Source organism: Centruroides vittatus, unplaced genomic scaffold (genome assembly GCF_030686945.1).
Source record: "Centruroides vittatus isolate TY-2023 unplaced genomic scaffold, ASM3068694v2 scaffold_3315, whole genome shotgun sequence".
NCBI classification, from domain to species: domain Eukaryota; kingdom Metazoa; phylum Arthropoda; class Arachnida; order Scorpiones; family Buthidae; genus Centruroides; species Centruroides vittatus.
Window position 1 is genome coordinate 1032719 of NW_027122703.1, and position 25155 is coordinate 1057873.

Here is a 25155-nt window from a genome sequence, read left to right on the forward strand (position 1 = left end):
TATATTACACTAAATATAAATTAACACTCATAAAACCTTAAAGTCCAGTAATAAAATGATTTAATATGAAACAAACGTTTTTGACCGTACTTTCAGTCTTCATCAGGTTCAAAAAAACCAATGTGATTCGAACCATAGAACAAAATAACTGAATTATTTTTAAAAATGGAACCGCACAAATGGATTTTAAAATAATAAACAGATAAGCACCTGCATTACCAAGGTGATGGAATGGTATATGTAATACCAAAAAACAGATATAAAAACATATAAGTACATCAAATAAGGGTGGGGGTGTGGTTTCTAACTGCTGGTGCAGGTGTTGTCCATTCCTTCATAGCAATACTTCCAAGCTCGAGACACATTGATGGCATCATTAGGGTTAATACTGTCAGTACGTAACTCGGATTTGTAAATTTCAAGTGCTTCTAGACTTCTAAGATTTTCAACATGGTGTGACAGCTTGATGAGTTTGGCCTACACTAAATATTTTTTCTCTTTCATTTGTAAAACACAATTCTGATTTCAAAATAGAAAATTTAATCAAATATTTTCATTTTATTTAAAATGTATTCTTCAGATAATTCATATAAAATTTTTTTGGAAGTAACAAATAAATGATTGCATATTCTGCATTTTCTAAGTTAAACATATTATAGTATAATAATTGATTTAATTCCAAATTCAGTTTTTAACTCTAGATAACCATTTTAATAACTGTCATTTCTTTTTGATGAAAAATAAGGAAACAAATAAGTCTCAAATTCTGATTTCTAGTATCATTAACGCTAATAATAATTTTTGACAAGACTATGTCTTGTTTATGAAATTGTGCTGCCGTCAACAGCTGCACACCTTAGAGGTATGAAGGAGTATATGTCAGAAGTTGAAATTTGGCACAGAGTATTAGGTGCCCAAATCATGTGCGCACAAAAAAAAAAAAAAAAAAAAAAAATCAGACTTGGAGGTACTCAGGGGACCAAGAATTGAGTCAAAATAATATACAAAATGGCAACATACTTTCTACAAACAGGCAGTAGTACAAGATTTGCACATGCATTGCTCAGTGAGAAGTTCAAAATGCAAATGTTGATAAATTGAATTTTGACAAATGAATCTTTGAAAAAACCATTTACCTGTCCCATGTTATTCCCGACATATCTCTGGTTGCGACCCAATGACCTTGACCAGTTGACCCGAGATATCTTGTTTCAGCATTGGAATGTTTTTGAAACTAGATGGCGCTAGTCATTATAATTTTATATTATAAAACTAACTTCCAAAATATAATTTTTCTTTCTTTTTACATTTATTAATGTATTTATTTTGTGCAAAATAAAAATAATTTCAGATGATCCAATAGCCATGATTATTTTTTCAAAAATGGGAAATTTTCATTAGGCATCGACAAAAATTCAACCTGGGGCAACACACAATGGAGAGAAATTTTGACATCGAATAGGTTAATTTCACCAAAAATGCATCGTGGACGACCTCGTGGTCTTGGCCTTGGCCGGCAAAGTTTGAATGATCGTACTCAAAACCAGCGATACCAAAGAAGATTGGAGAATGAGAACGAGATCCGCTGTGAACATCGAAGTGATCCCACTTAGTAGTGAGTCTCCAAGACAGTCTTGTCCTAAATAATGCCTTGCCGTTTTACTTGTTTAATTTTAGAATAAAAATAAAAAATAGTAAAATTTACTTAATTAATAGTGAAATAGTCACCACAAACATTTAAAATAATCATTAAGAATATTTAATAGATATTTATGATAATCATTTATTTAATTCTCATGATTATCTAATATTTGTGAAAATATTAAATTTCAAAAATAAAGAAATTTCTTCTTTACGTACAATTTAAAAATGCTTCCTTCAGTTTTTACTTATTATGTAATTTATTTTGAATTATTTACACAATGATAAAAACTATTGTATTTATTTAAATTTTATCATTGTACAACAAATTCAAAATAAAATATCTGCTCTTGTAAAATAATAAAATTTTCATCATTGTTTAACATACCTGCCTGTCTGCTTCAACATGTCTAACATCTTTGCCTGAAAAACTGGGTCCACAGCTTCTACACTTACACCCTAATGAAAAATAAAATTATATTTATTCAAATCTTTATTGAAAAACTAGTTGTAACAAGTCAAAACTACATTTTTACATAAAGTAAAATTATTTATTAAACTAAATTAATTGCAGTCTTTAATGTTAAAGATCTAATTTAATAGAGAAAACTGAAAATTTGAAATTTCATTTCAATTTAGTTAGATTCCTTACATTTTTGAATTATTAAATACTAATTATGATTCTATTAACTTTAACTAATACTTTTACATCTAGTATGAATATATAACTAATATCTGATAACAGTATTTTTCAATTTTTATTTAAAATCAAAACAACTGAAAATAAGAGATTTTAAATGGTGACAGAATTATGTTAATAAATTAAATATAACTTATAAACAATAAATAGATTAATATTTCAAATTTTGCGAGATTTTAATCAGTTTTTGATGAGATTATGTCTTGTCTTTAAAATCACACTGCTGTCAACAGCTGCACACCTTAGAGGTATGAAGGAGTATGTCAGAAGTTGAAATTTGGCACAGAGTATTTGGTGCCTAAATTATGCGCACAAAGACTTGTAGGTAGTCAGGGAATTGAGAACCGGGTCAAAAGAAAATACAAAATGCTGAAACTGTTTCTACAAACAGGCGTGGGTGAGATTTGCACATTCATTGCGCTCACATTCTCTGAGACATAGTCTCCTCCAAAACATGGCTTTGCCGTTTTACTTGTTTTCATTTAAACTCTTAATAGCCCAACTTTCAAATAAAATGGCAATTTATGTATTTATTGTGTAATATAATATAAATTTAGAAACCTATCTTGAATAATCATATAGTTTTATGTATACACATACATACATGATGTGTCCCAAAATTAATGAATAATTATTTTTTAAGAACTGACAACGTTGTAAAAAAGAAATGACATCAGCCAATAACTACACTTCTACTCTATGTTCAGTTCAAGTCACAAGTTGTTGCTGCTAATCTGATCTGACAATTATTTGTGTGGCTTTATGTTCCAGCAATGCATCGTGAAAATGGAACATAAGAATAGTGAGCACAATGTGATCAAGTTTGTGTTAAACTTGAAAAAAAGTATTTCAGAAAAACTTAAAATCTTAAGAACAGCATATGAAGAAGCTGACACATTGAGAATGGATAAAAATATGGTGTTGATTGTTAGAACAAGACAGACAATTGACAGTCAGGATAATTGGAGAGGAATTGAGATTTAGTAAAAATACTGTTCATCATATTGTGATTGAAGAGTTGGGCATGTGAAAAATTTCTTCAAAACTTGTGTCTGAAGACTTGTCTGGTGAACAAAAACAGTATCATTTGTTCATTAACCAGGAAATGTTGGATTGCTTGACAAAGGAACCAAATTTTATGCAGAGTGATAATGAAAGACAAAATGTGGGTCTTTGAGTATGATCCTTTGAAACAAAAAGCAAAGTGCAGAGTAGCACCTATCATCATCACTTTAACCAAAGAAATCTTGCATTACCAAATCAAGAATCAAGTCCATGCTCATCATCATTTTCAATTGTTCTGAATTGTTCACTGAGAAACACATTGCAAGGCCAAGCAATCAAACATTTTATCTGGATGTCCTTGAACATTTGAGAAAAAGGATTTTGCATGTGCAATCTGACATTGCTGACTCATGAATCCTGCACCATGACAATTCTCCAGTCACACCTAGCTGTTAGTTTAAGAGTTTTTGGCAGGAAAAGTACTCTATTACTCCCACATCCACTCTACAGTCCAGACATGGTGCCATGTGACTTTTTTTTTTCAAAAAATGAAGCACAAGTTGGAAGGTCATTATGGCATGGTAGAGAGTATCCAGAAGATTACAATATAGGTTATAAAAAGCTTAAGAGAAGACAACTTTTGGCATTATTACTAGGAATGGCAGAAGTAACTGTTCTGTGCATCCTCAAAAAACATACTTTAAAAGTGACACTATTACTTTGTAGATTATTTCACAATAAGAATAAATGTCATTACCTTTGAGACACACCACATATACATATATGTAATAAATAATTTTAGTTTTTTTTCTATCCTAAATGCAATTATTTTATTAATTTATTTACATACATTTGTATGTTCCTATAGAGAATACAAAAGCAAACCTACTTCCAATTCGTTTTAAAGTACTAATGTATACCAAGAAATTTTGTGTATTTTATTAATAAATTTTATGTAAATAAATTTATTTCCCTATTTACTTGTAACTTAACAACAATTTTTTTACAGCAAATATTTTGATAGGTTAACCAAATTACGCTGGTTAGTAATCAACATAATTTGATGTTGCAAATAACAATTCAGCCAGACCCTGACTTACATAGCTCTGGACAAGTACGAAATTTCCAAATGAAAAAAATCTATAGAGTTTTATGAAACAAACTAGTAATATAAAATATTGTCAATTATGGCATATGGAAACTCAAAGCTGCTCACCTAGACTCATTCTCTGATTCAGTTTACATGTGTAGCACTGTATTTACGAGATATGCAATAGTAAAAAGTTATGTATGTGAGTTATGTAAAAATCACCTTACATACAGGATTGCAGAATGATTCACTTACATTGGGAACTTTCTATAATAGTAATTTTTAACCCAAGATAGAATATCACTTGATTCAGCTAGTTGAATATATCTTCATATGTTAAAAGATTATATATGAAAAGGTTAATTATAATAATAAACTGAATTTTTCTTAAATTCACTTTTTCATTATTTAATGTATTTTGTGATTGACTACACCTATAACACTACACTTACGGAACTCAAAATAGTGTATAAACACAGTGTTTGTGGCACCAGTGCCATAAAAATTTTACAGCACGGCTTTATGGCTAAAAGAATTGTCATATGGCTAAAAATACCATATGACAATTCTTTTATAATTAGCAATTATGGCATTCATGGAAATCGGCCCACTTGCTCCACTCGTACTTCCATACATGCCATAATCGCATATCCTATATTATAAACTACTTGCATAATATACTATTCTAGTAGTATAAGATTTAATTCTTACTAAAACTGATAATGCTGTAAAACTTTTTGTTACAGAATAAGAAAAAAATCTAATGCTGAATTTATTGATATAGACTAAATTGTTTTTCTTTATATGAAATCAGTTTTATTTGATGATCATAGGAACCTCCAAGAAATTAAAAGAAAAGAAAAAGTAGGATCAAAATAAATAGTTTTTCCATTACATAAAACCTTCTTAAAAACTTAAAACAATGGTAAATGAGTTTCTGAATGTCATCATCACTCACTAATTTGAATAAATTGAATTATAACAGATGTAAGGAAGTTTGATTAGAAAATGTGTCTTTCTTGTTGTAATACCTAGAGGGCCTCTGAAGAGACCAAAATCATTCATATTTTTTGAGAAATAAAGATGCGGAAAATTGTGTTTCAAATGCAAGTTTTGTTTACAATAAAGTTCCTGTTTCTATGGTGATACATAGATGTGATTTTGAACAACATTAAATAGCCTTCCATTTTTATTTCAAAAGACTAATAAAAAATATTAAACAATTATAATATACTTTACAAAAACCAATTTTGTATATATATTCTATACTAAATTATCCCTTTCTTCATAATACAAAATCATTTTACAATTAAATTAAACTGATAACTTACTGTTCCAGATTGAGGCATTGCAAATACATCAATCACTCTTACAGTATAATCGTCCACGAATTCACCTAACATCAGACCCATAACTTCCATCGGTACACCTGCTCTTCCATGTTTTAACATCTGATAAAAGTTAATTTCTTTATTAATACTTTTATAATTAAGAAAACTTTCAGAATAATAATAAAACAACAAACCTTCAATAATGCTAAAGATGAAATGTAGACTTGTTCTGCAGTATCAACAACAGGTCCATCACTTTGAGGTGGTGCCTTATATTTAATTTGTTAAAATGAATAATTACCCATGGTTTTAATTAATATGCAGTGATTGCAATTTTTAATTCAAATAAATTAAGCTTTAATATTTACCTGTCCCAAGCCTCCTAATCCTGCACCTCCTAGCCTAAGAAGTCGATCCATATTGATGCAATTCAAAAATTCCTATAAAAAATTATTAAAACATTGGCTTATTGATTCATTCATACAGAAAATGTTAAATAAACGTTATTACATATTTATGGAAACAATGCATCTTAACCAATTTTTCTTTGTAACAGAAAAAAAAAAATTTGGTAATTTCAATTAAAAGAATACAACGTAATTTAAGTAATTAGTATAAGTCAAATACAGTCAAACCTGTTTTTATGCGCTCTTTTTATGTGCGATTTTTATTTGTGTGATTTTTTTAATGCGAATTTTTAATTTGTGCGGTTTTTTTTGTGCGATTTTTTATTTGTGCAGTATAGTTGGCGACTAGTCTCGTGCGATTCGTCATGTCTCACGTTGACTTATTATAGCTAAATAAACTTATTATAGCATAAATGCACTTATTATAGTAATATTATTGCATGAATATGCGAAAAATAAAATAATTTACTTTTTAAGTCAACAAAACACCACCTGGACAAAAATATGTAAAACAGACGATAGACCAGACGATGCAGTCAAGTGCTGACATCTGTTGTCAATAAATTCTATTTCGTACGGTTTTGAGTTATTTTCTATGTGAGACTTTTTTTATGCGGTCCCTGTTGACCGCATAAAAAAAAATATTTTTTTAATTGTGTTGCGAAAACTATTTTTTTACAGCCATTTGTGAAGTTTCGTGCGATTTTTTTATGCGTTTTTTTTAATGCGGTCCCTATCCACCGCATAAAAACAGGTTTGACTGTATTTCAAATTCAAATATCAGGAGAATTTTTTGGAATTCTCCATTTTTATAAATTCTAGTGTTTGAACCTTCCATATCCTTTGATGATATATTTTCTCTTTATTTTCTTTTTCAATCCTTTTATCAGTCAGTTTTTTTAAGCTAAAAATAATCTGCATATGTTCTGTACTTAGATGTAAAAATATAGCTAAACAATTTCACTATCCAGACTAAAACTGAAACACGTGACAATTTCATCTACACTCCAGTAGTACATGTTACTTTCTTTTTTAATTTTCATTTCAAAATATGAGATATACTAGCTTCAAAATAATACAAATTTATACTTAAAATTTAAATTAACTATTTTCTTACATTAATTTATTTATGAATTTCAAGAGGAATAATAATGAGTTCAACTTATCCAATAATTTAACCCTCTATAACATTTGGTAGACTACAGGCAACAAAGTCAGTTCGCTTTTCTAATTTTCAACGGAATTTTTTTCATCCCTTTTTATGCATTGTAGTCTGTTGTCTACGTTCCAAGTTACAATATTAGTTTAAAATCTAAAATTTAGATGGCGCTACTTGTCACAATTTTGAATTTTTCGTTACTGATTTGAACATTTGAACAAGTTGGTGCACATCGCGAATATAAAAATCTAAAATTAGTAGTTTTAGAACTTGCTGATGTGTGTTTTTGTGAAATTCTGAAAGGTAAATATTTGAATTTTATTATCTAATGCTATCTTTGAGAATTTTATAGATTTTTATTGGATAATCTGATATTTAGTGTTTGTATCTTTTGAGCTACGTCATGTGAAAAAGGTAGCTGTCTTGTATGAAGAGTGTAGTTAGTCACAAAGGCTATTTTCATGTTTTAGGATGGCTCACAAACATCGCCTTTATGAAAAAGATATTATTTCTGAACTCCGTGATGATTGTCCGAGTGAAGATGGCCTGGATTTTGACGACGACAGCCTCGCTGACCCTGATTTTGACCCCGAGTTTGGAGAGTTTGCTGAAGAAACTTTGATGGATGAAAGTGATATGGATGCTATAATGGAAAATCTAGAGGATGACGACATTGACCTTTCTCCTGACATAGAACCACTCCCTTCAACTTCAAGCGCTGCAGGTTCTTTAGTTTCCGTAGCAAAACGACAAAAACCCAAAAAAACTAAACTTGCGCTGGAAAAAGAAGAATCTTGAATTGAATGCAGAGCAGCTGGCATTTATCGGCGATGAATCACTAGATTCTAACATTTTAGACCTTGAAAGTCCTGTCCAGTTCTTTCTTTACCTGTTTTCACCAGAACTTATCAAGAGAATATCGGAAGAGACTAACCTTTACCTGGTACAAAGGAATCCTAATGACACTTTTCGTGTATGTGAAACGGAAATCCGGCAATTCATTGGTGTGGTGTACCTCATGTCACTAATTCAACTGCCTAGAGTTACCAACCACTGGGGGCCTGTCCTTGGAACACCCCTTATTCAACAAACAATGGCATTGAACAAATTTGAAAAGATTAGACAGTTTCTGCATTTCAATGATAATAGCAAACTTCTTCCTCGGACTGACCCAAATGCCGACAGGATTTTCAAAATCCGACCAGTTATTGATGCTTTGAATACAACATCCAGCAAAGTTCCACTAGAAAAGAACCTATGTGTAGATGAGCAAATGTGCTCCACCAAAGCCCGAAATTTGCTGAAGAGATACAACGCCAAGAAACCGCACAAATGGGGATACAAAATCTATGTTTTGAGTGGCGTTTCCGGGTTTGCTTATAAGACAGAGGTTGAAACAGGCAAAGAAAATATTGTTATACAAGGAGAACCAGATTTGGGAGCCTCGTCCAATGTCGTAATGAGATTGTCACGTATGATCCCTAGGCATCAAAATTTTAGGTTGTACTTTGACAACTATTTTACTTCTCTGCGTCTCCTAGAGTATTTAGCCAAAGAAGGAATCCTCAGTCTTGGTACTATTAGAAGAAATAGAATTCCTGACTGCAAACTGTCATCAGAGAAGTTGATCATGAAGAAAGAACGAGGATATTTAGAAGAATACGTAGCCAGCATCAATGGCATAGACGTGTCAACAGTCGCGTGGAAGGATAATAAAATTGTCACCTTGGCTTCTACATTTGCTGGCCAAAAACCTGAAACTGAAGTCCAGAGATATGACAAAAAGAACTCAAGGTATGTAAACATCAAACGACCTAATGTAGTTGGCGAGTATAATCTTTTTATGGGTGGCGTAGACCTTATCGACAGCATTATGGGTAGATACAAGATTCGACTGCGGAGCAAACGTTGGCACATGCGCCTGTTCTATCATTACTTGGACCTCACGATGGCCAACGCATGGCTGCTTTATAAAAGGGTGTGCAAATACAAAAATATTTCTCAGAAGACCATCATGGCTTCAGCAGATTTCCGTCTGGAGGTTGCAGAGACACTGTGTAAAATGAGGACAAAATCAAGTTTTTCGACCCGGCGATCTCTACAGGGTGAGATCCTAGCAAAGAAACATAGAGGACCTGCTCAGCATGTGCCTCCGCAAGCGGTTCGTCAAGACCAGATTGGACACTGGCCTCAATGGGCTGATAAAAAAATCCGTTGCAAATTCCCAAAATGCTTGGGATTTACTCACACTGTATGTGAGAAGTGTGGCGTGGCTCTATGCTACACGAAAAATAAAAACTGCTTCAGGAATTTCCACCTTTCATAAACCATCATGCATAATTAGCATTTCTTTGCAATTATTACTCAGTGTTGCCTGTAAACTACACTCCCTGTTTTGTATTTTTTGCTCCGAAATAAAAAGAATTTTTTTATTTTTTAAATTACTTGTTTATTATTTTCCTAAACCCTGCCTAAATCTGTAAAAATAATTAATATCTATGTTTTTGAGTTATAGAGGGTTAAATGAATCAAATTCAACTACATGATATTCTCTAGTTGATTTTATTATAAATTAAAAACATCTGATCTAAAATACATCACAATTCAAATTATATGGAAAAAAAAAATTATTCAAACTATAATTTAAATATTTCAAACAGAATTAATGTGCATTCCCACAATATTAATTTCACTATGTAAATATATTATAGAGAAACAAGTTTCAAAACATCGTCACAATGTCGGGCTGCAATTTTTAATTTATTTTACTTAAAAAATATGCTCTTTACCTCAAATTAGTAGAGGCTTGCCCCTGTACTTCATACTTTTCCTTTAACAATAGGGTTGTGTTGGTCATCTATCTGACACCTTTCAGAGAAAATTTTTTGAATTGAAATAATGTAACTCCCAGTTTGCATCAGAAATTTGTATATAGTTAATCAAGGCCTCCTGCTCCTAGGGTTTCCATACCTGGTCTCATTTTTCATCTATCCAACTCCATTTTCAAGATAAAGGAAAGACAGATGGACAACAGTGGGAATTTATAGGCCTTCAATTTTTTCAAATTGCAGCCCAATTACTTAAGCATTATTAAGATTGCCATCTCTTAAATACACCTGTGTTTACAGGCAAAGGCTAGGCATAAAATACTTGAATTACCGTAGACTCTTGCTAATCCTGCTTCTTAATTATCCAGCATATTTCATTAAAATATCTTTCTCTTATTCAAGTTTATTATTTTTTTAAATACATATTCTAAACTTGTAACATTAACTTTAATAAAGAATTAAACTTGAATTACTATATCCTTGTACATAATTACACAATAACAAAGTGAAGCTCCAAAAAGAATCAGTATGGAAGGGCAACAGTCATGCTGTTCATTGTCTTTAGTCCTATATACCACTCAGTAATTTAGCAATCTTCTGTGCAAAGAATAGCCAGATTAGCAAGGGTCTACTGTATTATTATTTCAACTCAATTTTATATATCCAAAATCAGTTTATTCATCACTTTGTGCAAATGTACCATAATTAAATAATTGATAAAAAAAATATATATGATAAGATCATAATCACAAATAAATAATGTATGTATTTTCATACTAAATAAAATTTATTATTCAATTACTATTAGAAAATTTACAATTGAACAATTTAATATCTTATTTTTCTTTAGTATTCTTGAATTTTCTTCATTATTCTGTTTATGATGTTACTTAATAAAAACTTACACAGCATTATTTTGTCTATAATTTGTAATGCAATACCCATGCTTCTATTATTGAAAAGAATTCTTGTAAAAATTTGACAATATAAGCGTCAGTTCAAATCTGTAAATGATATGATGATAAAAATAACCATTCTACAGCAATTCAGGTGAAATGCTATTTCCACTCAAGAATTTTTTATGAAACAAATACTCTCTTTGACTGTCATTGGGAAGTATCCAGATGACTTCATAATGTCAACTAATAACAATTGATGATGTTTATTTGCTGACACGTTCTGTCATTGATGTATTACTTGTTCTATATACATTTTTATCTGAAAACAAATATCCACTTTATGCTAACGATAAAAAAGTTACTCTAATATAAATGAAGTGGCATGTTAACATATATTCCGAATTAGTCCTTAAAATTCCAAAACATAAACGTTGCAATGCCCTCTTTAAATATAAAGTTTAAAGTGTACATTCAAGATATTTCTTTGTATATGCAATTTGTATAATTGGAAAATTTATTTATAAGAAAAAGTTGCTCAGTATCAAGTTTTTGTATTCTGTAATCTATCAGCGATCAATCATATCAAGCACCGCAACAGATTTTCTCAAATGATTACATGTCGTTGAAAAGTAACCAAGTAACCTAACCTAACCCGAAGGCGTGGTGGTCAAATATCATGAAAGCCACGACACGAATTTCGCTTTGTGGTCATTTTGAATTACCACAACGCATTGTGGCCGTTTTTAAAAATGCCACTATGTGTTGTGGTCATTTTTTTTGCTCAATGAGTGATTTCAGTCTTTGAGCCTAACATATGAAATCCATTTGAGAACCAACAATTACAAATCGCAAAGGATTATGTGGGTTTGACTAGAGGAAACCTTGCAATATGTCTGCAAGAACATAGATATAACATTGAAAAAGGACACAACAACACAATCTTAGTGATTATGGCACAGACTGGACGAGCAATTGTAAAGTGGGAAGAAGCAAACATCATTAAGACAGTGCACTCTCCATCCATTGCTTTGGATATGGTAAAGGTAGAAATTTACAAAAGAAAAATAAAAAACCATTGCCTAAATGCTAGGGATGCTAATGCACTTCCAACAGTGTGGAAATATATAATAGAAAAGAGAATGGGACTTAAAAACCCTTAAATCATATATTCTTTTCGATTAATTTTGTTTACTGTTTTAAACAATTTTTTGAATTTAAAAATATTAAAAATTCGAAAAACGGTACGTTCCATTTCAGAACATGTATATTGTATTCTAAAACCTGAGAATAACCTATATTGAAAAAGTTGAAAACATTAGTGAAATAAAAATGTTTATGCTCAACAAAATTTATGTGGTTTGGTGAATTGATGTGGTTTATGAAGTTCTTAGTAATTATTAAATAAAAAATCAGCAACAAGTTGCTCAACTTTTTTGGCAAGAGTTAAAATTGTTTGTGGCATCACCTGTTATGAGATTGTTAATTATTATATGACAAAAAGTTTAATTTTGAGGGTAGAGATGATTTTTTAAAAAAATTGTAAAGGTTAATAACAAATAAAATCTTCATTAAGTCTAACTTTACTCAAGATATGACACAAAACCCTCCTCCTATCTCCCCACCCTTGACCTTTATGAACCACAAAAATTTAATAGCATCAGTCCCCTAATATACAAATCTCCCTGAAAACTTTCAACAAAAGACACAGGAATTATTAAGCTTCAAATTAGGTAAAAACAATCATGTCCACACACAGAGAAAAAACACTTAACATTTTTTTTTTGCATTTCTCGACATTTCAAGGTCCCAAGTCCAAAAATATAAAAATCTCATGTGAGTCATTTTTTGACAGATCCTTCTCTCTGTTATATATAACAGCTGAGAAAGTAAAATCATTTGCTGCAAAATATCTATAACTAAATTTGTTCTTAAGTTTTTAGATTAAAAAATTTATTTTAATTAAATAAATTATTACATGTATTTTTAAAGTAACATTCTATGTTCATTTTCCATATATTTTTCAGTTATATCATTCAATAATTCCCATATATATTCAGCTTTTCATTGTATAATTTCATATTTTGTCAAAAAAAAAAAAAAAAGCTTTGTTTACACGTTTGACATGTGTATGAATTACAAGTTAATAAAGCAGTAATTTTATTATATATGTGAGATTTTGATATGTTACTTTATATGTGTATGTCTGTATATCATCATCAGCTTCAGCTTATTCTACCATTTCAAGTTATGGTGTAGCCTCCCTTACATAATCATCAACCATTTGTGCCCATGTTTACCTATCATTTGCCACTCTCCACGACGTTGTGCCTGCTTGTCTCCTTATGTCATAGTCCCATCTTAAATATGGATGTCCCTTGGGTCTTTTGATTCCCTGTGGATACCACATTGTGATTCTTGTGGACCATCTGTTGTCAGTCCTCCTTGCCAGATGTCCTGTCCATTGCCATTTGAGAGATTTAATTTTGTGGATCACATCAGTTACCTGGGTTCTTTGCCTAATCCATTTTATTCTTTTGTGATCTCTCTTGGTAATTCCTAGCATGTATCGCTCCATTTACCTTTGGGCAACTTGAAGTTTTGCTGTTATTTCTTTTCGTATGTATATATACATATATATATATTCATTTACATAGAATAAATAAATAAGCAACAAAGAAAAACTTTAATGCCGACAGACAGTATGCTTTATTCTTACTTTGATAAATTTACAAAACCCACAAGATTATTTTCACGTTTGCATATCCGAATGAATAACTGCATTATGTCAAAACTTTTATTTTTTTATAAAATTGGAATAAATGAATGGCTGCGTTCAGCAGACTCAACAGTTACAGAACTGTTGAGTATTTTTCTGCCAAACACCCTCTACAGTAGCACCCTTTTGGAACATGTTTTGTGTTTTTACATCACATTCGGTAGCATCTTTCATTTATGCTACCTATCGCTAACCGAAACTGACCAATGAAACTTTTTGTTCCAACGCATCATTCAGTAGATCCAGTTGCTACATAACAGCTACCAATTTGCTCAGTTACAACTGTTGAGTCTGCTGAATGCAGCCAAAGTCTATTTAAGTGATGGCAACTCAATGCTTCTCATTAATTTCCATTATTATTAATTATACTAATTTATAAAAAAAAATGTGTGATAAATAATTTCTATTTCATTCATCTACTCATTTTTTTTTTTTGTGCTATATAAACTAATATCTATGTGATTCACTGTACATATATAATGGAATTATCTATCATTTCTAGCAAGATTTATGAGATTTTCTTAACTTAATGCTACAGGATAACAATTAAAGCTTTTATTTTTTATTTTTTTGAAGATTCTGTATTAAGGATAAAGCTATAAAACAACAATCATTATAACTTGAATAGTATTAACATACTTTCAAATGTGTTAATTCATGAATTAAGTGAATGACAATGTGTAGACTAAAGTACAATTTAATTAAGACATTTTAATAATTAATTCGTGTGTTTACACGAGTAAATATTAACGTTCAATTTAATATAAGCTAAATAATTCATAACTAAATACAGAAATAATACAAAACACAACTTACTTTGTATACACTACTTTCAATCTAAAACATTACACTGCAAAATTTGTTTACTATGAAAGCCAGTAGGGAGCGCTGTAATTAATATTGTAATTTAATAGAAAAAACATTTTTAAAATTATTTATTTTAATAACGTATATATAATATAATTTATTATTTTAAATATCTTAATATAAATTTTATTAATTAATTGTTCAAAATTCTAGATTTTTGTACATGAACAAAAGGGACTTTTTTTTTCTATTTTTAAACTCTTTCCGCCCTGTGGGCACTAAGAAGGCCTCTTATAGCAAGCCCCATTGTGGGTTCGGCCAGGCCCACAATGGGGCGGCCGGGTGGTGAGGGACGGGGACCGACATATCCGGACGGACCACCCCCCGAAAAATTCCTCGGGATTTTTCGACCCGTCCGGATTCGATCCCGGGTCCCCCAGGGCGGCAGGCTGCTAACCTTGACCACTCGGCCATCCGGCCTTTGGGCACTAAGAAGGCCTCTTATAGCAAGCCCATTACGGGTTCGACCAGGCCCACAATGGGGTAGCCGGGTGGTGAAGGATGGGGCCGACATATCTGGTGTCCGATCTCCGGAAAAATTCCTGGGGATTTTACGACCCGTCCGTGTTCGATCCCGGGCACAGCCGGATTTGAGGCGATTGGATCGATATGCGCCAATCGGGCTCCGCGCTTGAAGGGGCGCCGTAGCACATCGAAACTACCTTATGGTTCATGACTTTTGATTTTTATAATTGGATTTTGGATTTAGTTTTAAATAAATATTTAAAATCTATATTTCAATATGTAAATTAACTGTTAATTAATTCTGTTATTTAAAGTTTGAGGAACACCGCAAAAAAGTTTCAATCGGGCCTCGCACCTATTGGATCCGGCGCTGATCCCGGGCCCCCAAAGCGGTAAGCTGCCACCTTGACATCTCGGCCATCCGGCCTTAACAAAAGTGACTCTTCGAAAGAATTCGTATTACGATTATAAGATGCACTGTGGTCCTTACGTAATAAAGAGTAAAATTATATAAGTGACAAATTGAAAAAAACAATACACAAAATTTCTAGAATTACAGAAATATAGTATTAGTTTCAGAAATTTCATCACTTAGTACATCGACCTGAAAAACATATTGTGCCGTAGTCGAACGGAATTTGAGGATTATGGACCAACATATCCGTTATTAGCGAGGTTGAGGCCGAAGTTTTAAACGCGAAAACGTGTACGTCTGACGTTCGGCGCCGCTTTCCTGTAAGCCTAGAAGTTTGACAATGGCGTTTGGAATGTCGAGCATGATTCCACTGACTTTCCAAACACCATTGTCAAACTTCTAGGCTTAAGCTTTGGTCACACTATGCGATTTCCAGCCGCGCAGGCGACTGCAACCGCGACAAGCGCGAGTTGAGCGCGTCTTCTCGTAGTCACACATTGTTCGTTGACGTTACAACTCGGAACACGTGACCTCATGATAAACCAATAAAATTACAGCAGCTTGTTTTTGTCTACTTTCGTGAGTTTACTGAAATTTTACGTTCTACTTCAGAGTATTTACGTATTTTTAGCTACTTTTCTTATTAAAATAGCAAGCAGTTCCTTTTCTGGAATAAATAAAAGAAAAAAGGCGATAATTTTGTTAGAGCTGGCCAGAATATACGAAGAGAAAAATAAGAGAAAACGTTCATGCTGGGTTAAAACTTGGCGAAATGAAAATCAACGGGCTAAACAATCGTGCTTTTAGCAGCTGATGAATGAATTAAGGCTTTCGGATGCCGAAGGTTATAGGGGATATAACCGTATAAATATAATTTATACTTATATATAATTTAGGCGAAACGTTTCGTAGTTTGGCATACCAATTTAGAGTGGCCCATAATTCGATATCAGTCTGTGGCCGTCGGCCATATTAATATACTGTATTTTGTAATTTTAGTTAGTCTTAGTCTTTCCTCTGTCTTCTCCTTTCCTAAACTTTCAAAGACCGTTATTGCCTTGGGGTGGGATTAGTGGTTCTAAGAATCGGAACAAAGAAGAGAATGTGCGGACGGGTGGATAGCGCCCAAGAAGAGGCACCTTTTGGACGAGACACGGAGGAGATCGGACGTGTAAGGAAGAGCTCGAGAAGGAGCTGATCGAGAGAGAAGTCCGACGCTGTCCAAGCAGGAATCAAGTCAGAGAACTTATCGTAAGGAAAGAATTTCGAATAACGATATAGCGAAGCGAACTTTGGAAAAACGGAAGTCAGGATAAAAGAACCGAGGCCCTCCCGAGTGCGTATCGGCTTGAAATAGAAAGTCCCGGGTGAAGCAACATTTCGATTCTTATTTCTTCTCACTTTCCTATCTCCCTTATTATTTCCTTTAGTATTAAGTTAGCTTTAAGTTAGAATTAAGTTAGGTTAGTTCCGCGATATACGAAATTTCATTGTCACGCGATTGGGTAACGGCCACCCCGTACTTTGTTCGGCAAAAAGGAAGCTTTTGTGAAAACTACGCTGGGTCTAAAACCTTTATGTAAATAGTTGGGATGCCTGATTGAACCTCTTTGTACAAAGTGTAATAAAGGGACATTTGTTATTTGTATAATTGTTGTTGGGTCCTTCTGTACTTACGTTCGCGGACAGTACGTTAACACTTGTATGTACACTACAAGTCATTATCCCAGAAGTTTTGGATGCTATTTATCAATCTTATAAACGTGAATATTTGAGGGTAAGTGTTGTTTAGAGGAAAGCTTGAATGATTTAATTAATTTATAATCGATATATTTTTTTCTTTTATATAAGCATTTATTTTATTCAATTGTAATCAAACTTTTTAAATCAAATCTAACAATAACTTTTATGAATTCAGATTTGATTTATATCAAATATAGCATTTAAATGTACTGAAACTGAGTTAATACAAATGTTATAATCAAGATATGTTGACAAATATACAACACAAAGTATGACCTGGCACAAAGACGTATTCTGATTGGATGCGCATTTGCAACCGTCACGAGTAGAAGGAACTTTTTGTTTCTAGTTGCGGTTGCAGTTGCGCCGGTTTTCGAGGGGGGATTACTTGTTAATGGGAACAGCCGTCGCGGTTGCAGTCGCCCGCGCGGCTGGAAATCGCATAAGGTGATCAGGGCTTTACAGGAAAAGCGGCGCCGAACGTCCGACGTACACGTTTTCGCGTTTAAAACTTCGGCCTCGACCTCGCTATTATGAATACTTATAAGATCAAAAAAATATCGCAATACATCCTTTGCTCCATAATTTATAAAACTCATATAAGTGTTACTCTAATTCGAATTTCTCCAGTAATTGTAAATTGAAGCCAAAACTCTGTATAGTACAGAAATATGGGCACCAAAATGTTCAAATGTTGGCAATTCACAAAATACATTATCATTTTTTTGACTAGTTTGTCAAAAACTAGGTATCACATGGATCGCTCAATTTCGTCCCTTACAGGCGGATCTGATCTTCAATTGAGTCGGATCACCGCAGATGAGAGGTGAAGAACGAAGTCTCCGACTAGCACTCCGATTCTATAGTAAATTACAAATATATGAATCGGATTGAAATCTATATCTCTATGGTGGAAGACTGATGATACAAAAGGAATCGATTTCATGAATAAATCATGGCATCATTTCATATAGACGGAAAGAGAAGAATGATGCGTCTAAAGCGAAATTTCTGTTCAAACAATCTTTGGAAGATCTAGCGAATATTCATTACATTTTAAATTTCGTTAAAATGTACTGTACGTGATTTTCTGACAAAACGAAATTTATTTTATTTAGATAGGAAATTAAAATTTAGTTTTAGTTAAGTTAACGAAAAGAACGATTTCAAATTAATGGAAATTCTGATATTTAGGATTTATTAAAAATCGATAATATTGTTAAAGCCAAGAACTGACACTTGAAAACCTCATTGTTTGGCCTTTGAGCAAAAAGTTGAAGGACAGACATGACCTTCAACTTTTTGCTCAAACACCCATCTATTTGAAAGTCCATGAGAACATTTGAAAATTCTCCAACCGGCCAGCAATCAATCACTACACACGACGCTAGTTATTCTAAATTGAATTTCGAAGACTGCCAGCACTTATAATCTCCCTTTGGGGTCTGTATCCGCTATTGATAATTTTGTCACAATTTTGGATGAGAAAGAAATGCATCAGACGAAGAAACTGAAGTGGGTTTAGACGCATAAAAGAAATGAAAGCGAAGAAATTTTCTATCTTATACAAGGAATTAATTGATAATGGAACGAAATTTAAGCGCTTGTGTCATTGCCACGTTAAAAACTTTAACAGTCATTCCGATTGGTCGTAATGAATCGGTCATCGACTTAAGCGTATTCAATGTGAAAGCTTTTGCCACTAGTATGTCCGATTAATGGATCGGTCTGTGAAATCACCGCAATGAGTGCAATTGTGGCCAGACTCACACAAATTGGTGGAATTTTCTGGAGTTTCTTCACACGGTATGACACCTAAATAAAGAAGTTTTCATACAGGCTAAGTTCTCGGCTGGGAGGCACTGCCCTTTGGCAGATCGCCCGTGTTGCGTTGCCTTACTCCATTAATCCAATCCATACAGTCCACAATGTGCTGTTGTTTCACATTATCTAAATCAAGAATAGATACTGATACCACAGCTTTTAAGAAATGATATAAAAGAAATTTTAAAAGAATTTTCAATTGTCTTTTCAATTATGAAATAAAGCAGAAAAGAAGAAACTGAAATTTAATATATCACTTTATGGCATTCAAACATAAAAGAACACTTTACGTGATGTTTCTCCGTTCATTTAGCTTATATAAAGTGTCTTCACATCTATGTTTTTAGCGATGTAAATTTCCACGTAACGACTAATACCATATTCTATTGTCTTTGCTATTTTTGAACTTCTTTCTCTATCACGATTATAATAGAATGCGTTAATCGATTAGTTGTTACAACGTGTATTAGTGCATGGCACTTAATTTACATACTCTAGAGATTTAATTTTGGATATTCCGTCCTTGAGAACTTGGCAGAAAAATAGGAAAATCCCCGAGCATGCTATAACGACACAAATGCAGAATTTTATGACTCAACAGGGAATACTTTTCATTTTTTAATGATGCAACTTTGAAAACAATAAAAGTTGTCTAGGTAAAGTTAAAATAACACCTCCGTCATATGCAAAAACCAACATTAACAATTAAATTTAAACAATATCTGCTATCTCAAGTGGACACGGTAAATTTCCCATTGAAAAATATTTTTCTTTAATTCAAAGAATTTAAAAGTAGGAAAATAAGGAAAACAATTATCAAAACTTTATAAATTGTTATAATAACGTTTTTATTTTCATTTTCAGACAGATTTATATCTGAGTGATAATTGTTTCTACCTTAATAGAATTAAAAAATTCACTTGGAAGAAAAAGGAAATGGAATCTGTCTGGGAAAACAACTGAACAGGACCTTCTTATCGTTCTTTTTTACTCTTTCTGCATCCTGGGCACAGAGATATTTTTTATATCCCATTATGGGGTATAAAAAAGGACTTTTAGCCAGGGCAGCCGAGTGAGAGTGAAGGCCTGATTAGTCTCTACCCACACACTATGAAAACTTCTGAGGATTACAGGAACCAAAATTAGAACCAGACTCCCAGAATAGTAGACTAACGCCTTCACTTCCATCACATTGAGATTAAGACTTTCGTTTCGGAAATGTCATATGCCATTTTCGTGCTCCATAAAAACCATTTTATTTGGTTTAGGAAGAATTTAGGCTATATTCAAATTCTGGAAGGGGTTGAATCCTGACGTGTTGGAAACCCTAGGAATTTTTTAGGAATGGTCTTCTGTTTTGCTTTTTGGGCAGCAATTTGAAAAAAAAAAAACTGTATAAATTCCCACTGTCTTTCCTTAATCTCGAGAATGGGATTAGATACATGAAAAACGACACCAGACACGAAAATCTTAGGTGCAGGAGGCCCAGATTAATTAACTATGAAAAAACTTCCGATGAAAACCAGAAGTCACGTTATTTCAATTCAAAAAATTTTCTCTGAAAAGTGTTAGATAGATGACAGGAACGACTCTATTGTTAAAGGAAAAGTATGATGTACAGATTGTGACGATGTCACAATAAACAATTGCTCGTTTCTTAAACTATTTTCTCTTTGTGGACATTAAAAAAAAACTTTTTTTATTCCCATTATGGGTTCGGCAGGTCCACAATGAGGGACGGCCGCCCTCATTATGGACCTGGGCCAACATATCTGGAACGACGGCCGGATGGCCGAGCGGTAAAGGTGGCAGCCTACCGCTCTGGGGGACCCGGGATCGAATCCGAACGGGTCGAATAATCCCCAGGAATTTTTCGAGGGGTGGTCCGTTCGGATATGTCGGGCCCCGTCCCTCACCACCCGGTCGCCCCATTGTGGGCCTGGCCGAACCCATAATGGGCCTACTAAAAGAGGCCCTCTTAGTGCCCACAGGGCGGAAAGAGTTAAAAAAAAAAAAAAAAACATATCTGGAACGGACTATCCCCGAAAAATTCTTAGAGAATTACTCGCCCGCATTGGATACCGGATCCCCAGAACGGTAAGCTGACGCCTTAACCTCTTCGGTCATCCGGCCGTCCAGTTCTATAGATTAGAAATCGATTATAATTATAAATATAATCGATTAGTAAATTATTATTAACAGAGGGCGCCACATAACAGTGGTAATTTATAATAAATTGATATGTATAAGGAAAGGCCACTTGTTCTAAAGGAAAAAAAATCAAACATTTGAATCTAATTAGCGAATGCGTGAAAAAGTTGTCCGATTCATGATTTTCTACACATAATTATCGACGGAAAATCAACATGCAGAAGGGGAAAATGCTTATAATTTGGCAGTTTTCCATTTATTTAAGAAATCATATGTTTTATAAAACTTTCGCACGCAACTTATGTTGATATTCATTTATATATGACATCAGGAACAATACGTTAAAAACCACTTAATTGAGTTCTAATTTAAACAACGACGAGTGTTTTTTTTTTCTTTTACTTTGATTAATGGATTAAATGTTTACTCGATCTGATAATTTTATCTTATAAATTAATGATATAAATTGTTTCAAATACTGTAAACAATGAATTTCCTAGTATTATTGTTTATTTTTATTCTATTTATTGTAGTGTATTTCTATTTGTCGAGTTAACATACTGTACGCATAATTGTATATATTGCAACACATGATTGCAACACGTTGTAACTTCATTTGATTATATAATTGATCATCTATTGTATATAAAAAATTTAAAAAGAGAAATTCAGTGATACGCAGGATGGTCCCAAAGATACTTGCATATTTTAAATGCAATTTTCTTTATTACCAGTCAATTTAATTTAAAGAAAATTTCTGATATGCTTAAGTATTCGTGCTATTATCACTTGAATACTTCAGTACACGAGAAAAGTTTCTTTAAATTTAGGTACCTTTTGGCCACTTTATCTCATTAGATATTTTAGTAAAGAATTATATAAATTACAAAATCATTTATGTAGTATGAAGATATAAAAATTAATATAACAATAAACGTTTATTGCTATTTAATTGATATAAAACAGTTCAAATTTATGGAACAGTACAGTAGTACTGTTATGCTCTGTTATACTAAATAACGGATTTAAAACAAGCAAAACATATATTTATACGTTTACCACATATTAGTGTTTGGTATTATTAAATTCTGATAAAATTGAGCTCATACTTTTATTTAATTAATGTAAAATAGTTTAAATATAAAGAACAATACAGTAGTAACGTATAATATACTGCCATATATAGCACTAAATAAAAATTTGTTTGTATATTTATTACACATTAAATAATTCTGTTAATGTTTATCTCGCATTTTATTAATAATTATAACACTTGATAATTTAATTTAATTTAATACTTAATAATTTATAACTACAAAATAATGAGATAATAATGTGCGATGTTTATGTGTTGCATTGTCTTCCGGATGTTTCTTTAATTTTGGATGACAAAATTTATTGATAAATTTGTTAATAAATGCTATTATTGTTTCAAAGTTATTGAATAATTGTTAATAAATTAAACGGAATTTTTAAAATCATTTATAAAAACAAAAGAGTAAATTTTCGGTGTTTTTCTAAATTTATGTTGGAGCCAAATAGCCTGTTGGTACCTCTCTGACCCTGTCTTATCAGTATAATCACATTTACTTTGTAAACTGATAGTATTAATCGATAAATTTTATAAAATTAGATCCATTATTCTGTAACTCCTTTCATTCTGTTTTCTACTTTTGTTTCTCCAGAAGGAAATAGAGCATTGTCTAATCCTTTTATCTTATCGATTAGAAAAATCTTTAAGAGCGTAACAAAAATATCTGTTATAATTTTAATCATATGATCAAATTACGATATCACGTTTACATAATGGCATTTCTGATCATAATCAGCAAAGAATATAATAAAAAAAAGTGAGAAGATTAGTAAGAGAGAAACATGTTATTCACTTATATAAGCTCATGTACAGCTTACTGTATGCAGAAAATGATGATATTGTCGGATATTATAATAATAGATCTAAGCATGATATGTCTAGATAACGTGTTGGATACAAAAATATACGTTTTTTTATGATAAAAGAGTTAAAAATAAAACGATTTTTTTGCAATTTAGCAGTTTTAATAATCAATTAATTAATCTTCTTTTAATATAAAATTTTAAACTCTCGATGGCCAGTTAAAATTTAAATTTTGTAGCCAAAATAATATGTAAAATGTATTATTTATGTGTAACTTTCATGAGAAGATAGAGGAATTATGTAAAGTCGAAACTGAATGATGTTATGACAGTGAACAGAGCAGAATAGAATAAGTTTTGCTGCAACAACCCCACTTTAAACTGGAACTAATAATGCTGAACAGCTACAATTTCAGTAACGTCTTATTACACTCTGTTATTAAAACATGATATTTAATTCTAACAATAAATTATAAAGACAATTTATATTTAAACGTTACAGTCATCTAAATATGGGTAAAATATGATGAAAACAAACAATGTTGTTAGCAATATATTAAGAAAATTTGCAACCTAAAGATATTACACATCCTTCTGTATTACTTCTGCATATTCCAGCTATAAAAGACATTTTTACTTAATAAAAAGAATTCATAAAAAATAAACTGATAGTTTGAAAATACATATAAATTTTTTTTCAGAGTCACAAACAGATATTTTTATTTACAATTGAATTATATTAATTGTAATGATTCAGAGCATTCAATTATCATTCAATTGTATTGCTCTGAATATAGATCATTCAGAGCAATACAATTGAATGATAATTATACTAAAGCAAATAACTAATAGAACCTATAATACATTGTTAAATTATTAAATGTATACAACAGTTTATATTATTATGTTAGTAAAAATTTGTAAAAGAATGAATTTATGCTTAAATCAAATTCTGTATAAATAACGATAATTTATTGAGTTGAAACAAAATACAAGAATTTATGATCCAAATAAAATATATCTCCGAAGTCAACACTGTACATGAGACCCCCTAATTCAAATTTTCCTGTGTCTCAAAGATATAACGAGCCGCTGTATATAGGGCGATTCACAGGAGACTAAACACTTACTTTATTCAATACCTCATGATTGCAGTCACATTTAAATAATATGTAGTGTAAAACGTATCTTGGTCGATTACTTCGTCATCAAATAAAGAATCATTCGCATTTCATGTTCATCTTTTGATTTTATACGAAGATATTCTACTTAATAAGTGTTCAGTTTCGAGTAAATCACCCATATCTAATGTTTTTTCTATTATTTCTATGTATATATTGTATAGTCCTACACGTTCAAATATACTGTTAACACGTTTTTATGTTTATTTATCATATATAAATTGTAAAATTTAATGCCCAAAGAGGGGAAAACAACTTTCTTTTCCTACCAAAACAACCGACGTTATTTTGATAGAAACTACTACCTCATAAAGGCTACTACTTTTAGTACTAGCCTACTTATTAATTCTTTTTTTCCTTACTAGGAGCGTCATTGGTAATTATTAAGTTACCGAAGAAGTTATTTACATATTAAAAATAGCATAGATTGAAGAATTTATAATGTATTCATCATTAAAGCCTGGTTTCGTTCCCAATCTAGAAAAAGTTGTAACATACTTCTATATAAACTAAATACATTTTTAATAAATCAAAGAATCAAAAAAATAACTTTAATATAAGAACAATTTATTTTAATAATAATAAACTTTTGTAATATTGAATAATTATTAGACATTCTCTATATAGGTTGCTATATGGGATCCACTTGTCCTCCTTCTAGATACCATATGGTGGACATATCCTCCATTTTGACTTTAAAAAAAGTTCTCCCTTTATTTCACAAAACATTCAAGTATTTAAAATATAATTAACTCTAAAAAAATACAATAATTAGCT

At 31.8% G+C, this 25155-nt stretch overlaps 2 protein-coding genes across 3 annotated transcripts in view; one reads left to right on the forward strand and one right to left on the reverse strand.

Moving 5' to 3' along the window:
* The window catches only part of Rpn11 (regulatory particle non-ATPase 11), a 129811-nt gene that overhangs the window by 20900 nt on the left and 83756 nt on the right, over nt 1-25155 (reverse strand). The window contains exons 1-5 of one of the 2 annotated variants that reach the window (XM_067286504.1): nt 14653-14724; nt 6136-6207; nt 5962-6036; nt 5768-5887; nt 2030-2100 (exon numbers count right to left, since the gene is read on the reverse strand). In XM_067286504.1, the coding sequence (XP_067142605.1) occupies nt 2030-2100; nt 5768-5887; nt 5962-6036; nt 6136-6186 (317 nt within the window). In that variant the 5' untranslated portion in view covers nt 6187-6207; nt 14653-14724. Of the gene's footprint in view, nt 1-2029; nt 2101-5767; nt 5888-5961; nt 6037-6135; nt 6208-14652; nt 14725-25155 lie in introns of those variants that run through there. The other variant, XM_067286505.1, reaches the window with a different exon arrangement.
* LOC136988511 (piggyBac transposable element-derived protein 2-like) lies at nt 8427-9659 on the forward strand. Its single transcript, XM_067286387.1, has one exon. It carries the CDS (start codon nt 8427-8429, stop codon nt 9657-9659), a length of 1233 nt encoding a protein of 410 aa, XP_067142488.1.

Bases quoted from the DNA above. Each gene is read 5' to 3' on its own strand.
- LOC136988511 (XM_067286387.1), top strand. From the start codon at position 8,427: ATGGCATTGAACAAATTTGAAAAGATTAGACAGTTTCTGCATTTCAAT.